The sequence below is a fragment of the Wolffia australiana genome, chromosome 7 (assembly GCF_029677425.1).
Source record: "Wolffia australiana isolate 7733 chromosome 7, ASM2967742v1".
Lineage (NCBI taxonomy): Eukaryota > Viridiplantae > Streptophyta > Magnoliopsida > Alismatales > Araceae > Wolffia > Wolffia australiana.
This window is the reverse complement of record NC_135841.1, coordinates 4,629,540-4,647,894: the sequence shown is the minus strand read 5'-3', so window position 1 is coordinate 4,647,894 and position 18,355 is coordinate 4,629,540. Positions and strand designations below refer to the sequence as shown.

The window sequence follows — 18,355 nt, the reverse complement described above, 5'->3', positions numbered from 1 at the left end:
GAGCGGTTGGTCACGTTCCCACGGAGTGATCTCGACGTGGGAAACGCGAGCTCTACGCCACGGAGTGATCTCAACGTGGGTGAGGCTAGCCAAACCTCCTACGCTACTATCTACGATAAGGGAGACACAAGTTTTAAAACTCTTCAACAAATGACTCCAAAGAGTTCCTTGGGCATGCCATCCCCTTATATAGTGAGGATGGGTGCCAAGTGAACGTGGGGAGAGGACGAACTGTCGCGAGATGTTGTTCGACCTCTCCGTACAAATTTGAAATACAAATGAAATGAAAAGGGAAAGACGAAGGACGGGCCCAACATTAGCCCAGTCCATAAAATCTAGAAACACAAACGAACAAGAAATAAACATAAGAAAAAGAAAGTACTTACGTAGGGTACTTAAACCCCGGGTGGCGCGCGTCGACTCGAGCCGCTCGACGTGGCTGCTGGCGTCTCGTGGTGTCTTCGTCCCGATGGTCCTCCATCACCAGGATTCCCCGCTGACTACCACTACGCACCCCCTCTGGAGTATCCACCCGACGACCCTCCCCGACCTAGGAGGCCGAGCCCACACCCACCGCATTCTGAGCATGCCTATCCAGCGCCTCCCTTGGCACCACCAAGACACTACCAGCACTATGAGTATCCGGAGGAGCGGCCATACTACCACCAGGCACCTCGCCGAGCTACATATCACCCGGAGCAACAGGATCATGCATATCGATGAGATGCACCCCATCGACCACCAGTTCTCACCCCGAGAACGAACGTGAGCGACAGAGAGAGGCGCATCGCGCCATGATTCAAAAGAGTGTTTGAATGGAAGTGCCTATCTTCAAAGGGTCACGGAACCTGAAGGACTACACAGACTGGGAGTCGGACTTGGAAAGTTATTTCTAATGGTACGACATGGACAAAGACCTCTGCGTGTCATATGCGGAGGCTCGCCTAGAAGTCCAAGCCAAAATTTTTTGGAAGAACAAGAAAGAAGTTGCCTGACGTCGAGGAGATCCTCCCTTTACTTGGGACGAGATGTCAAGAAAGCTGAAGGATATGTATATCCCAAAGCTTTACATGACCCGTCTCCTACTAAAGTGGATGGACCTCAAACAGGGAAAGCGCAAGGTCTCTGAGTATATTGAGGATTTTGAGGAGTATAGGATGCGATGCAAGTTTGTGGACAGTCCACAAGTTCAAATCGCATTCTTTGTCCACGGACTCCGCCCTGACTTAGGAGCACGGGTCCTAGAGCAAAACCCTCCAACAGCGGACCTCGCCTACAGCTTAGTAGAGGGCAATGAGCTTAGCCACGACGACATCGTGCCACCTACTACTGCCGCTCCACGAGCGACTCAGACCACGACAACGACTTCCTCAGCTGCGAGATCTTCCTCGTCTTGGAACCAAGGTAGCACAACAGTCCATCGCCCGACTGCCCCTACGCCGACACCGGTTCTGACACTGGCACCTCCCACACCCTCGGCGATATCCACCGCTAGGGGCCCAAATGCCCCACAGGAGCCCATCCAGTGCTTTAAGTGCAAGGGATTTGGACATCGATGGACCGACTGCCCCACCCTTCTCGTCATGGACATACATGGGAACCCATTGGGAGAACAGCTTGAGGATGACCTCGAGGTAGATAAGTACTCGGCCGAGTGTCTCGAGGATGAGGACTTGGATGACCCACTTGGATACATCCAGATCACACCGATCATCCCACCCTCGACACTTCCCGTCGCCACTTTGGGAATTCAGCAGGAGACTACCGAAATGAGGGGCCCCAGCGAGACCACCCGCGCAGCCCCTACACCTACCACCGCTACAGTGCCAACCCGGCCAATTGACGTTGCTCAACGCACGTCCATCTTTTATACACACGTCAAGATTGGTGGGCGTACTTATAAGTTGACGGTCAATAGTGGGAGCTGCATCAACGGTATCTCTGAGGATACAGCCACACGACTTGGGTTACCCAGGACCCCGCATCCTACCCCCTACAACGTGTCATGGATCGACGCGTCTACGATCCCGGTGAAGATGCAGTGTTACGTGCCATTGAAGATGAGTATGTATGACGAGAAGGTGTTGTGCGATGTACTACCGATGAAGATCGGTAGTATTATACTTGGTCGGCCATGGTTTTATGACCATGATGTTCAGTTGGCGGCAAACGCAAACACGTGCCCTTTCATCTATGGCGGTCGACGACTGATTTGGTACCCATTGGTACGACTACCGTCGTTACCCACTCAGTCCTCGACGACCTTATCGCGCACCCCACCTCCCACCATTGTCACCAATGGCTTCATCATCCGGCGAGAACTGGAGCAGGACCGTGAACTCACCCCCGTGTGCTACGCTATGACCCTATCCGACGGAGTCACCGATTCGAGTCATGAGAACCCAACGCCGGACATCACCCAACTCCTCGAGGAGTATGCGGACGTGTTCCCCGCGGAGCTGCCGAATGAGCTCCCACCTTTACGCAACATCCAACACGCCATCGATTTGGTTCTGGGAGCAACCCTCCCCAACCTACCACACTATCAGATGGACCCGATTAAGTACGATGAGTTATACAGCCAGGTGAAGGATTTGTTGGCTAAGGGCTTGATCCGAGAAAGCCTTAGCCCCTGTGTAGTACCTGCCCTATTAGCGCCCGAGAAGGATGGCACTTGGAGGATGTGTTGTGATTCGCAAGCCATTAACAAGATCACAGTGAAATACCATTTTCCAATACCTCGAGTTCAAGACCTGTTCGACAAAATGGTCGGCGCGTCTATCTTCTCCAAGATAGACTTATGGAGCGGCTACCATCAAGTGTGAATCCGGCCAGGAGACGAATGGAAGACGGCCTTCAAAATAAAAGATGCCCTATTTGAATGGAATGTGATGCCATTCAGATTGTTGAACGCCCCTAGTACCTTTCAACGTTTGAGGAATGAGGTACTTAGGCCTTTTATCGCCAGGTTCGTCATTGTATATTTCGACGACATTTTGGTATATAGCAAGACAAGAGAAGAGCACGCCCAACACTTACGACAAGTGTACATAGCTTTACCCCAGGAAAAGTTGTATGCACACCCAAAGAAGTGCAGCTTCTTTACCGCCGAGGTCTCTTTCATAGGATTCATACTATCCTCGCACGGCGTAGCGGCCGACCCGGCTAAGATCGATGCCATCACAACCTGGCCCAAACTCAAGAGCATTCATGACGCCCGTAGCTTTGTAGCACTCGCAACCTTCTATCAGAGGTTTATCCCAGGGTTTAGCGGAGTCACTACTCCCATCATGGATATACTAAAAAATGACAAGTTCGAATGGACCCCTTCCGCTGACAAGGCCTTCGAGCTCCTCAAGAAGCTCATGACCGAGGCACCGGTACTCAAATTATCAGATTTTAACAAAGTCTTCGAGGTTGCATGCGATGCGTCAGGAATTGGGATTGGGGGAGTCCTAAGCCAAGATGGACATCCGATCGAGTATTTCAATGAAAAGCTGAACAAGACCCGGAAGAGATACGACAACTACGATGGGGAATTTTATGCCCTCGTCCAATCACTTTGACATTGGTGCCACTACTTACTCCCAAGGAGTTTGTACTATTTTCAGATCATAGTGTCCTACGCCACTTACACGACCAGAAAAAGGTCAGCGATCGACATGCTCGGTGGATCGCCTATCTCCAGGATTTCACATTCGTCATCCGTCACAAGAAAGAGAAGGACAACGTCGTCGTGGACGCCTTGAGCTGGTGGCCACTAGTCCTCAACTTGATGAAGACCCAAGTCCTTGGGTTCGAGCGCATTCGCCACGACTATGCCGAGTGTCCAGACTTTTCTAAAGTCCATTCCTCCCTTACGGACCCAGCTAATCCAAAGTCGAAGGACTTCTTCATCGATGACGGCTACATCTTCTACGGTAAGAGGTTGTGTATCCCTCGGACCTCGATCCGAGACTTCCTCATTGATGAGACACACGCCGGTGGGCTTAGTGGCCACTTCGGGGTCAACAAGACCATCCATTCTCTGGAGCAACACTACTACTGGCCGTCCTTAAAAAGGGACGTCGGGAGATTTATCTCAGGGTGCCTCATGTGTTCGCGTGCCAAATTCACAAAACAAAACATAAGGTTGTACACTCCCCTACCGATACGGGAGAGACCTTGGGAGGACATTAGCCTCGATTTTGTTTTGGGATGACCCAAAACATCGCGCCACCACGATTTGATTATGGTCGTGGTAGATCGATTTTCCAAGATGGCACATTTTATTCCATGCTCCAAGACAGCCGACGCCTCCAGGATCGCACGACTCTTCTTCGACCACATCGTCAAGCTCCATGGCTTGCCCAAGATCATCGTCTCAGATCAAGACGTCAAATTCACTAGCTATTTCTGGAAGACGTTGTGGGTCCTCATGGGCACACAACTCAAGTTCTCTTTGGCCTACCATCCTCAAATGGATGGTCAAACTGAGGTTGTTAACCGCAGCCTCGGGAATCTACTGAGATCTATTGTTGGTGACAATGTAGCAACATGGGATCAAGTGCTCCCTCGAGCGGAGTTTGCCTTCAACTATTCAGTGAATTGCACCACTGGGAAGGCCCCGTTCGAAATCATCTACGGTCAACTTCCACGATGACCCCTTGACCTCATGCCATTAGATTCACAACAGAGGATATCAGATAATGCATTAGAATTTGCGTAACAAATTAAGAGCATGCGTGACATCATACATTCACGCATTTCATCCATGAATGAGCAATATAAGGCATCCGTTGATAAGGGTTGAAGGTCAGTGTCATTCTCTGAGGGAGAATTAGTTTTGATTAGATTGAGGCCTGAGAGGTACCCTCTAGGGGTCGCTATGAAGCTCCATGCTCGTAGTGACGGGCCTTTCCCGATAGCCCAGAAAATCAATGACAACGCCTACGTTGTGAGCATCCCGCCAACTTGGGGGATAAGTGATGTAGGACTACTACGGGGTGTACGACTATGGGATAGATGATGAAGGACGGGACGACGGGATAGATGGGCTGACTACGAGAAGGTGGATGGCAAAGGATGGGGCGGATATTTGAGGGATAAAACAGCCACAAAAATCACACGGTCGGATTCAGACTTTAAAACCGATGAAAATCTGGTGGTGTAGCACCGACGCTTATCGAGGGCGGGAGTACTGTCTTCCCCCATCGCGACGATGCCTAAGCACCGAAATCAATACCGGAATTCACGTCGCGAGGAAACACTCGAGAAAGAGGGAGAAGAAGTAGAAAATCCCAATCCAAATCTAATTCTGACGGCGGTGGAAACTTCTCGAGAAAACACTGAACGGAGAACACTTCGACACCAAAGAGTTCAGGCGTACCTCAGCACCGTAGTGCGTGAAGAGGATGCGGGAAATTCTGATCGTGACGAGGCTGGGAAAATCTGGGCGTTGAGCGGCCCACTGGACGGGATGATCCTGGGCGCTCCGGGCGTTGAATGGCCCTGGTTGAGGCTAGATGATGTCGTCACAGAGTCAGGCGTGGGCTAATACCCGCGCGCGCAAAATGCACCTGGAGCGCTCGTGGAGTGCGCATAGCGTGCACGGCTCGAAGTGTCAACGGCGTCGACGATGAACCATTGGACGGCCTCAATGACGTTGGTGGCCGGTGTGTGACGTGGCGGGCGGCCGCGTGCGCGGTGCAGACAAGCGGTCGGCGCGCAGTGTGCGCGGGCGACCAGGAGTGGCCCTGGGTGACCCTGGATGAACGGCCGGGGTGGCCCTGGGTGGGCTGCCTGGGTGGCCCTGGCGTGGTCTTGGCTGGGGTTGGCCTGGGCAGCCCTAGCGGGGCTGCTTGGGTGGCCTTGGCTCGAGCGGCCTAGGCGGCCCTAGCGGGGCTACTTGGGCTGGGCGGCCTTGGGCGAGAGAGAGGGTGAGAGGGAGAGGGAGAAAGAGAGAGAGAAAGGAGAGAGGGTAGAAGGCCGACGTCGGTGGCAGCGGCAGCGGTGGAAGCAATGGCAGGGGTGGCGACGGCGACGGCTAGGGTTAGGAGGGGTAGGGGAGGCTGGGCAGTCCTCCCAGAAGACTTAAACTGAAACTCAATTCTTGAAATTATGACTGCCTAAAAGTTTCTTGAAAACAATGGCCTTTATATAGGCCTTGGAGGAAAGAGAAATTGACGAGCTAGTAAAGACGAGAAAATAAAGACGTGCGCCGTGTCACGCCAAAGGGCAGTTGTGAATCTGCCTTTGGCGTCGTGTCATGACGCGCGTAGAGGCGTGCGCGGGTGGAGACGTGCAAGTTGGCGATCGTAGCGTGTCGACTTTAGAGTTGATGCCAGTTGACCGTGGCGGGTTGACTTCGGTTGACTCCGGTTGACCGTTGTCCAAAGCATGCGTGTTGACTCTGGTTGATCGTGGTGACGCGTTTGTCGATGAGATGTTGGCGTGCTCGCCATCAAGTCAAAAATAGCAGGCGTAGAGTCGTAAACAATGTAAGGCGCGGAGGGTCAAGAATGGCAGCCGCCGGCGGCGATGAGGTTACTGGCAGCGTCATTGCATCAGCTTGACATCAGATCTGCCCTCCACGCTGGCAGATGCGTCAGATCCGACGGCTTGCGATGGATCACGTAGGAGGGGTGAGTCAATGGTGGCCGTCGGATTTGATCTGGCTAGAGGTCGGTCTTCGAGGCGAAAAGCTGTAGTTAATGAGCCGTCGGCCTTTAAAGCCAACGGGTCATTTTTTGAACGATAGGGTGGACCATCGATGGTCCATCATCTGGACCGTTGTCGGCACGACAGGTGTCATCACCGACGGTCCAGATAGGCGGACAAAGCGTGCCTATCGTGATCATTGGAGGCTGTTTTGTTAAAGTATACATTTTTTGGGGTTTTTGCAAAAGTCGTTTTTTTTTGTTTTCGATTTTTGGTGACCGCTAGATCCATCCAGGCTATCAAATTTGACGGTCTGGATGAATCTAGAGGCTGATGCCTCTAGCTCCCCCCCAGCTGATGTGGCGGGCACGTCAGATGGGGAGAGAGTTGGTAATGCGGGCGCGCCTTGGGCCAAGTGCTGGCCGTTAGACGTGTTTGACACGTCAGACAGCAAGCTAGGTGCGTCTGCTAACTCAGCAGCCCGCATGGGATTGCAGGCCGCAAGCCTTTTTTCTTTTTGGTTTATCGACAGAGCGATTAAAACATGAAGAATTTTGCTCAAATGAGGATGGTAAATAAAAAATGAATTATCCCTTGATGTTCTACTCTGCCAGACAAAGAGCTCAAGTCCAGATGTGAGGAAATTTGGATTTGAATAGCCCCAGAATTTTGCGAAATAAAATTTGGAAATGAAAACTTACCGTTGAACTTCAAATCGCTCTTAGACTCGCTATACGGATCCGTTTTTGGCGCTCTTGGAATTGATCCAGTAGATTTTGACCTTCTGAATCCAATGGAACAAGTTCTAGCTCGATCGGAGGTCGAGAAAAAAAGTTATGGGTAAATCGTCGATTACGGAGGAGAGAGGAAAAATTGGAGCTTTTGGTCAGGGTTAGGGTTAGGGTTAGGGTTAGGGTATAGCGTTCTAGGGTTATAGTGTTATAGGGTTTTAGGGTTAGGATTTTAGGCTGAGGGTTTTAGGCTTTTTTTTGTAATGGCAAAAAACACGGCGCGAGGTACGGCCAACCCATGGGGTTGTGCTCGTAGACCAATCCATCCGTGCCCTGGACCCCACCCAGGGGAATTTTATTTATAAAGTGAAGTGTTTGTCAATGTTTATAGGCGTGGATTCAGTATAAATATCCCAATTACAATCGGATCCCACTCGTCCATGCCCATGTGCAGAAAAGGAAATGACACATAAGTGATACTTGGCAGGTGCTTGGAGAAGTGCTCGCATCGACTTCTCACTAAAGCGCCCCTAGTGACGATGACAAAGTAGTGTTGGAGTTGTCCTCACCTCTGACAGGCGGCAAGGAAGAAGTATGCGAGGAGGTTCCATTCAAGGTTGGCATAGTCCACCTCTCTAGCTTGAGATGATACGGCTTCGGATTAGGCAGAAGGATGAGCACTACCACCTTGAGTGTTCCACGCAATCCGCCAATCCGGTGGGCCTACCGGCTAGAGTATGCCACGTGTGTGGAGGGTCGGCAAGCCGAGACGGGCAACGCGGTAGCAGCCCCTAGCCGTCAGAGGGAGTGCCTGCCAAGAAAGAAAAGAGAAGAAGGGGTTTGTGTTCGTGCCACGTGGTTGGCGAGGGCATCTGCTGTCTAGGTGCCTTCTCGCAATTGATGGCATATGCTAATTGTGTGAGATCGGCCCCGCACGATGTCTTGCCATACACGGTGGAATCTCTTGTGGGAGCAGGTACCTGCACGGAGCTTGTCAACTAACACTTGTGAGTCTGATTCTACGACAATATTATGAAGGTTTTGTTACTCACAGAGGAGTAAACCATCACGTATCGCCGTAGCTTCGGCTACTATGTTAGTTTGTACACCATAGAAAGAGGATAAAGTGAAAATAATACTCCCTATATGATCGTGAAGGATACCACCTCCCCCTGTTGGGCTAGGGTTCCCTTTGGATGCACCATCCACATTCAATTTGAGAATGCCAATTGGCAGTGGGAGCCAATAGATAACTCTTAGTTGAAAGCAGATGAGGTCGCATGCAAGTGGTGAGCTGCAGGCGTGAAGAGGAATGAGTCGATGGATACGTCTTACCCACGTCTTGACTCGACGCATGATATCCACAAGGCGCATGGGTGTACCTGCAAAAAGAGAAGAATTCTGCCCCTTCCATATCTCCCATAGTAAGTAAGCTATGGTGATGTGTATGATGAGGCTCCATTTGGAGCATGATGGCGATAGGAATAGCTTACAAAAACACTCTATCGGGGTCAGTGGATTATGAGAAAGTGGGTGCTAAAGGTGTGTGATTTGGCGCCAATAGTCTAAGGCTGTCTCTGACGCAAGATGGCTACGGAATGGACTATTAAGGAATGGATGACTAAGAAAAAGGGCGACTAAGGAGACAGATGGGTTGACGACGGGTAAAGGGTGATAGACGGGTTTGTAGGGAGGGATAAAACAATCCACAGAAAATCACACGGTCGGATTCAGACTTTAAAACCGATGAAAATCTGGTGGTGCAGCACCGACCCTTATCGAGGGGGGGAGTACTGTCTTCCCCCACCCCGACGATGCCTAAGCACCCAAATCAATACCCGAATTCGCGTCGCGAGGAAACACTCAGGAAAGAGGGAGAAGATGTAGAAAATCTAAACCAAATCTAATTCTGACGGCGGTGGAAACTTCTTGAGAAAACACTGAACGGAGAACACTTTGACACCAAAGAGTTCATGCGTACCTCGGCACTGTAGTGCGTGAAGAGGTTGCAGGAAGTTCAGATCGTGACGAAGCTCGGCGAATACGGGCATTGAGAGACCTACTGAACGATGGGATCTGGGCGCTCTGGGCGTTGAATGGCCCTGGTTGAGCCTAGATGTTGTTGTCGCAGAGTCAGGCATAGGCGAATACGCGAATCGATGACAACCGGCGGCTTGGGGCATCCTGAGCAACGGTCTAGGACGTGGCTTGGGCGGCCCTAGCAGGGCGTCCTGGGGGTCGTTGGGCAGCCCTGGGAGGGGCAGCCTGGGCAGCCTCTGGCGACCCTGGCAGGGGCGGCCCTGGGCAGGCTTGGGCGGCCTAGCTAGGGCGACCTGGGCAGCCTTGGGCGGTCCTGGCTGGGGCGGCCTTGGACGTGGCCTGGGTGGCCTGGCTGGGGCAGCCTGGGCGGCCTTCAGCGGCCCTGGCAGGGGCGGCTCTAGGCGGGCCTGGGCGGCCTAGGCAGCCTTGGGTGGCCCTGGCAAGGGGCGGCCTTGGGCATGGCCTGGGCGGCCTGACTAGGGCAGCCTAGGCAGCCTTGGGCAGCCCTGGCTGGGGAGGCCTTGGGCGGCCCTAGCAGGGGCAGCCTTGTGCGGAGCCTGGGCGGCCTGGGCAGCACGGGGTGGCCTAAGGCGGCAGCCTTGGGCGGCCTTGGGTGGCAGCAATGGGCGTCCTGGGTGGCTGCCTTGGGCGGCCTTGGAAGGGTGCTTGAGGCAGGCGTGAGGGAGAGAGAGAGAGAGTGGGAGAAAGGAGGAAGAGAAGAAGGTGGATGGGTGATGGAGGACCATCGTGCCGACGACGACCTGATGACGACGACGACATCAGCCGGACGATCGACGACGACTCGCCAGCAGCCATGTCGGACAGCTCGTGCCGACGTCCGCAACCCGGGGTTTAAGTACTCCGGGTAGGTTCGAACAATTTATGTTTTTTCTATGTGTATTTTCTTTGCATTTCAAATTATGGATTGGGCCAGTATCGTAGGGCCCATCCTCGTCTTTATTTTCATTTTAAGATTGTATTTTGATTTTGTAAGGAGAGGTCGAACCATGTCTCATGACGGTTCAACCTCTCCCCACGTCTCCTTGGCACCCCTCCTCCCTATATAAGGAGAGGGCATGCCCAAGGGACTACTTGGAAGTTTTTGAATTGAAATTGTTTCAAGAATCTTCCCCCTATCGTAGTCGTAGCGTAGGGGGTTTGGCTAGCCCCACCTCTTCGTCGAGACCACTCCGAGGAGTAGAGCCCACGTCCTGTCCGTCGAGATCACTCCGGGCGTGACGTGTTCAACCGTACCGTCGAGATCACTCCGGTACGTTGAAGATTTTCAAGAAGCTGTTGAAATCAAGAATCGAGAGAGCACCCATCGAGATCACTCTGGGCGTCCTCGAAGGTTCGCGACGACTACGGCGCCGCGCTGCATTCGGGAAATCATCTCCAACGAGGAGAACCACCCGCGACCCACCAAGAACTCACCACGCCAGGTTCTTGGCCCCCCCCCCCCCCCCCCCCCCCCCCCCTTCTCCTTCATCCAGCCCATCTCGCCCACATTTCCTTGGACGCCACCCCTTCACCCTCGCTTCTTGATCATCTAACCCCATTTCTTGATCTTTCCCGCCGATTCTTGAACGCCACCCATTCTCATCCCCATTTTCTTGAAATTCTTGATCGCCCAACCGCTTCCCCTACCCTTTCTTGATCGCCCTTTCCCCTTCCCTGCCCTTCTTGATCGCCCAACCACCTCTTCTTGCCTTTCTTGATTGCCCTCCCCCTACCCTGCCTTTCTTGATCGCCCACCCTCCTTTCTCCTTTGTTTCTTGATTCCCAACCGCCTCCTCTTGCCTCTCTTGATCGCCCACCCTCTTTTCCCATCGTTTCTTAATTCCCAACCGCCTCCTCTTGCCTTTCTTGATCGCCCACCCTCCTTTCCCCATCGCTTTCTTGAATCTTCCTCTTCACCCTCATCGTTCTTGACCATTCCCACCATCTTCCATCGTTCTTGACCATAACCACCCCATTCTTGCATCACCCTTTGGCTTCCCCCCCCCTTTTCTTGATTCGACCCCCACTTCCCCCCTTGCCGCCCGCCCGAACCCCGATTCCCGACCACCTCGCATCATCGCTCGCGTGGGACCCGCTCTATGCCGCGACCCACGCCGCGCCGTGGACCCATTCCACGCCGACTCCGCGCCGCGCTCGCCGCGCCGCGCGGACTCGCGCCAGCCGTGATCCGACCGTGCGCCGCGAGTTCGCGCCCCGCCGCGGGTCCGCTTATTGCCACGGTTCTGCCGCACTCTATGGCTCCACGCCGCGCCGAGGCTTCGCCCCGCGTCATCAACCCCCCTGCGCCGCCATTCTGCCCTGTACCGTGGCTCTGCGCCACCACCACTGCCAGTTGCGACCGGTGCCGCCCCGTCACTTGCGCCAAGCCACGTTGATCCCTCCCGGCATTCCGGCCTACGACAAGACGAATCCGTCCCCGGAACGCTATCTCTACGCCCTTCTTCGATACGCCGTGGGCTACATATTTTAAGGTCAGCTCGTCTCCTCTCCCTCCTTAACCAGTATTATTACCTATTTGATAACACCCTAATTTCGGTCTTTATTTCATGTTATTAGCATGATTTATGCATTTAAAAGGCTTAAATTTGGGTTGTTATCATATATTTACACAAAAATAATGCTTCCAAGTAATTTCTGATTTTTCCCTAATTTTCTGTTATTTATATGAATTTTAAAGGATTTATTGAAGCTAAAAAAAATTATTTTTGGATCAAAATGGCACATTAAAAAGTTTATTTCGACATTTATCAACATGGGAATTAATCAGGGAATTTTCTAGAATTTTCTAGAATTTTTTACGAATTTTTAGGAATTTTCTGGGATTTATTTCAAGAAGAAATGCATTTATTCCATGAAAAAAGGGCATATTTATAAGAGAAAAAAATGTATTTATGCAATTTCTAGACTTTTTGGGGCCTTTTTGCAACGTTTCGTTGCAAAAAGACCCTGAAAACAGCTCTGGGTCGCCACGGCAGGCGTAAAGATCCAATAGAGAAATAAAAAAATCTTGAAGAAAATTATTAACCCTAATGGAAAGGATTGGTCGAGCAAATTGCCGGATGCGTTATGGGCATATCGGGCGGCATATAAAACCCCGTTAGGAATGTCGCCATTCAGGTTGGTGTTTGGAAAAGCTTGTCATCTCCCTTTAGAAATCGAACATCGTGCTTTATGGGCTATCAAGAAACTTAACGTATCGTTAGATGATGCAGGTGACCATCGCTTATTGCAGCTGCATGAGTTGGAGGAGTTGCGTAACGAAGCATACGAAAATTCACGCATCTACAAAGCCAAGATGAAAGCATTCCATGATCAACACATACACAGGAAGGTTTTTGCCCATGGCCAAAAAGTATGGTTATATAATTCTCGACTTAAACTGTTTCCAGGAAAGCTTAAATCAATATGGGATGGGCCTTATGTAGTATGTCAACATTTCGACAATGGGTCTGTTCTCGTTCGAGATCCAACACATGGAGCTGAATTCAAGGTCAATGGGCAGCGTTTGAAACCCTTCCTTGAACACGAGCCGCACCCCCCTAATGAAGACATTTCTTTAGAAGCGGCGACATCACCCTCTACTTAAGAGCATCAATAAGGTTTATTTTCTTTTCATTACGTTTTAGGATTCATTTTTTCTTTGCATTATTTTCTTTTACTATTATAGCTCCTCACTTTTGTTGCATCTCTTGTGGTAACTTTGACCAGGTTGCGGGAGTATGTAATTCAGCAAATCCGAGTTATCGCCAGGATCTCTTGTTCACAATGCTAAAGGGCCCCATATCCTCCATATCACTGTTTGCCCCTCTAACCTCAATTTTATTCTTCATGATTTTAGTAGCTTTGCATTGAGGACAATGCAGGTTTTAATGGGGGGGAGATAGTTCATTTTTAGGTGACAAACTATGGTTCATGCATTTAATTTTACAGAATTCTACATGAATTGAACCTGTTTTTTTTTTTAACAATCTTTAGCATGAACAGTCATGAATTAATTTTCTTTCATCCAATGGTTTGGGAACAAGTGTGGAGAAGTTAGGCTCCTAGAGCGGATCAAGAACATGTTGAGGTGCTACACAAGTGATTTTGGGCGATGTGGATTCAATTTCAAATTGGGGAGGGTGTCTAGTAGGTGATTAGATGATGGAAAGTCAAGGGTAGAAGCTCTATGCTTCAAAGGGGAGTGAGTGAACTGAGAGCCCCCATTCCATCAACTCTAATAGCCGATCCCACTTATGCATTTCGTCTCCCCATTAGCCTACTTTCATTCCAAAATAGTGAGCAGCCATTCTCCGAGTCCTATGCACGGAATCCACCACTTCATTCACCTTATTGTTCCACACGCTTCATGCCATATCCATCACAACTTGACTCCACCACCTTGCTTCCGCTACCGAGGATATGCTTATCTCCCAAGTACGTCTATCTCACTTTCCACGGTATCACTACGATACTGCCTCTTTGTATCTTTTCTGTCAATAATTCGCTCTGCATCATCTAAATCTCGTTCTTCTATCTCTTCTCCATAGACCAATGTGATTGTTATGACACTCGTGCTGGTTGTGATAAAATACTTAAAAAACCATTCAAGTCATGGAAAGTGTTTCATTTGTTGTTATCCTCTTTGTTTGATATACAAAAAAAAAAAAAAAAAAAAAGAAAAAAAAAAAGTACAAAAAAAAAAGAAAAAAAGAAAAAAAAAGACAAGAGGAATGAGAAGAAGACAAAGAGAAAGGAGGGGTTTGACTTGCACCATTTCTGGTTTTGACTTTCAATTCAGGGCAAGATGGTCTTTATTCTCTATATCATCACATTGGTCTCATCTCTTCTATCTCCCTCACTTCCTCTAAAAATCTTGGGAGTAGGTTATCCAAGGTAGCACAACACCCGTTGGACCATAAATCTCTCATTGTTCATGCTCACCCTAATTCTTTCACAAAGTCTCATTCTCCCCCATCACAACTCTATCATATACTCTTCTCGTTGTGTTCAATATTCTGTGCTCAACAGGAGGAGGAAATGGCTTCTTCTATTCTTAGGAAAGAGAAAAGGCTAATGGAGAGGCAAGTACTAGGTGGCCGTCACCCCGGGAGAGAGTGATCTTGCTCGCTAGAGATGTGAGGCCAGCTGCACATGAGTGGAGAGAGTTTACCTGAGGGGTATAGCGTTATACCTAGAAACAAGTACACTCCCTTCTCATCCACTTAGGCATCCAAGCCAAGGAGAGAGAAACCCCACATTCCTGAAAAGGTCGGAGATCAAAATGTCATTTAGTGTTTTAGTTCGGCTTGTGATTGATACACTTAACACTTCCCACACTTGTTGTCTGACTTACAGGATGAAAGAGATGATAATTCAGCAAAGTACTTAGATGTTGCTAAGGGACTAGCAATGTCTAAGTAGGGGGGTATATGATAACACCCTAATTTCGGTCTTTATTTCATGTTATTAGCATGATTTATGCATTTAAAAGGCTTAAATTTGGGTTGTTATCATATATTTACACAAAAATAATGCTTCCAAGTAATTTCTGATTTTTCCCTAATTTTCTGTTAATTATATGAATTTTTAAGGATTTATTGAAGCTCGAAATAATTATTTTTGGATGAAAATGGCACATTAAAAATTTTATTTCGACATTTATCAACATGGGAATTAATCAGGGAATCTTCTAGAATTTTCTAGAATTTTTTACAAATTTTTAGGAATTTTCTGGGATTTATTTCAAGAAGAAATGCATTTATTCTATGAAAAAAGGGCATATTTATAAGAGAAAAAAATGTATTTATGCAATTTCTAGACTTTCTGGGGCCTTTTTGCAACGTTTCATTGCAAAAAGACCCTGAAAACAGCTCTCGGTCACCACGGCAGGCGTAAAGATCCTATTTAAAATCATTCAGGGTTTTATTGTAATTTTTTATATATATTTTTAATGTTTTAGGAGAAATCGGAGGAGAGAGAGTGCGCCAGGGGCATATACGCAATTACTTTTGGGCGGCGTCCAAAAGCAATTCCAGGCTTTTTAAGGACTTTTCTGCAAAAAGGAGGATTCAAAATGCGCCAGCCAATGAGAGAGCGACACGTCATTGCGTGTTTAAAAACGAAACTAATAAATAAATCAATTTTAAATCCAATGGATTAAATTGGTTTAAAATTGATTTATTAATAACTTTTGATCCTGAAGTCCGATTGAGATGATTTTTTTATGGATTTGTTCGTCTTGATCCCCTCATTCTATCTGTATGGTTAGATCATTCAGATCTAGCCTACATTGATAGATAAATATTAAGTACTAAACGGGGGTAAAATGGTGATTTTCACCCTATAACCTAAGTATAAAAGCTAAATTTCGAGAGGGGGAGCTCATTCTGGAGGGTGCTTCATCACAACTGCAAGACAGAGAGGAGTCCCAGCCTGGATCAACAGTTTTGGTATTTTTTTCTTTCATTGTATTCAAACTTTTGTGCATTTTGAATGAAATAGGTTAAGTTGTTTGTTTCTTCATCTCCATTCTAGTCTGAACTTCTAAATCGCTTGGCTTGAGCGGCATGTACAAGCCCTAATTAGGATTGAGAGGAGAAATTGAGGAATTTTACCTGGGCATTCAATTGCATTACAAAAGAAAATTATAAAAAATTTAGTTTTAATTTTTAGAAGTCTCAATTTACCCCATTTTAGTTCTGAATTATCAATCTGAAAAATCAACCCAACTCATTTTAAGAACCCTCTTTCAACCTCTCTAAATGATTTCTTGGATCCTTTAATTAGAATCAAATAAGGAAATTTAGAGCTCTTAATTCTTCTAATCTTCCCATCTCTCCTACCCCCCTCTCTAAATTCTCACCTAATTAGGGTGACTTGATCCTCATTGAAGATCAAATTCACTCTAATTAGGATCTAAAACACCAAAAATTAAATCAAATTGAAATTCCTACTTGCCTCCCTTGGACGACACTCATACTTATCACTATACATATTAAGTAGAGTTTTATAAATTTTATTGCATAAGCCAAAATTATTAACGACAAGGGCTAAAAATTTGCGTAATTTTCACCCCTATTTTTGGCTTATCAATTGGCGCCGTTGCCGGGGAGGCAACACTTAGGAATTCAACATATTTTTATTTCTAAACACAGTGGTGAATTGTTGCTCACGAGTTTGTTAAGTCTCCTTATTATTGATTTTGATTTAAGACGGTATTTGGTTTTTAATGACTAACGAGTGTTGTGTTTGAATTAGTGGTTTTGTATGAAGCTTCGGTCTGGATTTGAATCAGGGAGCAGTGACAGAAATCCCTCTGTAGTAGATTCCACCACACCCGAGTCGTCTTTCACCGAACCCACATTTGTAGAGGAGATATTGATTAGACCCGTACCAATGGACCCAATAGGTAATGGAACAGGAAACCCTGAGGTAGTTAACGATGGACGGAGGAGGATTAGAGAGTATTCCACACCAGCAGAAACCCCCATCTTAACCAGGATATCTGCCCCGATTGGAGAAGATGTGATGTTTAGAATCGATCCACACCAATTTCAGCTATTACCGTCCTTTTTGGGGAAGGCAAACGAAGAGCCCTATGACTTCTTAGAAAAATTTTACGAAGCATGTGATAGTTGCACTTACCCCAGAATTTCAAAGGAAGTTGTGAGAATGAAACTATTCCCTCATGCCCTTAAGGATAGAGCTAAGGATTGGTTTAGAACATTGGGAACAAATTTTGAATCATGGAATGATATGGAGAAGAGCTTCTTAAAAAGATATTATACAGTGGCTAGGACAAATTCTTTCAGAAGAGAAATTAGAAATTTTCAGCAGGGAAATGATACATTTAGCGAAGCATGGGAGAGATTGATGGGGCTCATTAGGAAGTGCCCCCACTATGGCATTCAAAAATGGGAGTTAGTGCAAATTTTCTATGAAGGCTTAAATGATGTGGAGAAAGGCAGAGTTGATATCTCGAGTGGAGGAGCAATAGCTGACATGTATGAAGATGAAGCTATGGCACTACTACAAAAAATGTCCAATAATTTAGCCTATCACCAAGATGCCTCCGATCATGTTAGGGTTACCCCTCGGAAAGGTGGACTGTTGGATGTTAGAGGGGTTGAACCCCAGATTACTATGGATAGAATTGAAAAACAGATAGGTATAATGATGGGAAAAGCCATTGAAAAGATGAATGAAAAAATAATCTCACTATGGCAAGGTCAGAATAGCGGAAGAGCACCCAACCAAATAAATCGATGTGAAATGTGCTCAAGTGATAGCCACACCGGAGAAGAATGCCCTATGATATCAGAAGTGAATGCTATAGGCAGGCAAGAAGGGAGCAATGCCCAATGGGGAACTAGAGGAAACTTAGGAGGACAGGGATGGAACAACAACAACCGACCACCCCAACAACAGTTCCAATCCAAGGCGAACAATCCCCAACACCAACAACATTATCAACCTTACCGAAATTTTTCAGATCCCACTAATGCGACTCTCACCAAGGTCATCGAGGAGCTGCAAGAAGACAAGAAGAGGATGCTCAAGCTTTTTGAAGAAATGGAGGAGAGGCATCGGATGGAGATGGAGAAGCTCAAGGCGGAGAACTGCCTTCACAGCGGTCAACAATTTGCGCACGGGGGAGCACCGCAAGGTACGTGTGAAGACCCTATGAAGATGGGCGCCAAATCAGGTAAACTCCCTACTCAGGCCTGTATTAATTCTAGCAATTTAATTTATGTTGATGACATGTGTAGTGTAGTTAATGAGCATATTCATGACATGCATGCATTGACTGAACAACAAGAAATAGGAGAGCTGAGTGCTATATCAAAACTTAGGAGTGGGAAAGAGTTGGCTAATCCATTTGCAGCTATAGAGAAACGAAATGAAGTGGAGGATAAGTTAGAGGAAGTAGAAAAGGATGAGGA

The 18,355-nt window shown here is 48.0% G+C and overlaps 1 protein-coding gene and 1 non-coding gene across 2 annotated transcripts; one reads left to right on the top strand and one right to left on the bottom strand.

Annotated features, from left to right (window-relative positions):
* Positions 1–1,028: 1,028 nt before the first annotated feature.
* LOC144705461 (uncharacterized) lies at positions 1,029–3,566 on the top strand. The gene is made up of 2 exons (XM_078578148.1): positions 1,029–2,670; positions 3,127–3,566. Exons 1-2 carry the CDS (start codon positions 1,029–1,031, stop codon positions 3,564–3,566), a joined length of 2,082 nt encoding a protein of 693 aa, XP_078434274.1.
* Positions 3,567–17,214: 13,648 nt separating this feature from the next.
* On the bottom strand, positions 17,215–17,320 carry LOC144706254 (small nucleolar RNA R71). Its single transcript, XR_013582221.1, has one exon. It is a non-coding gene; the product is annotated as a small nucleolar RNA R71 (small nucleolar RNA).
* Positions 17,321–18,355: the final 1,035 nt, after the last annotated feature.

Bases quoted from the DNA above. Each gene is read 5' to 3' on its own strand.
- LOC144705461 (XM_078578148.1), top strand. From the start codon at position 1,029: ATGTCAAGAAAGCTGAAGGATATGTATATCCCAAAGCTTTACATGACC. The intron at 2,671-3,126 runs GCACTTGGAGGA...TCTCTTTCATAG, and splicing joins ATTAGCGCCCGAGAAGGATG to GATTCATACTATCCTCGCAC.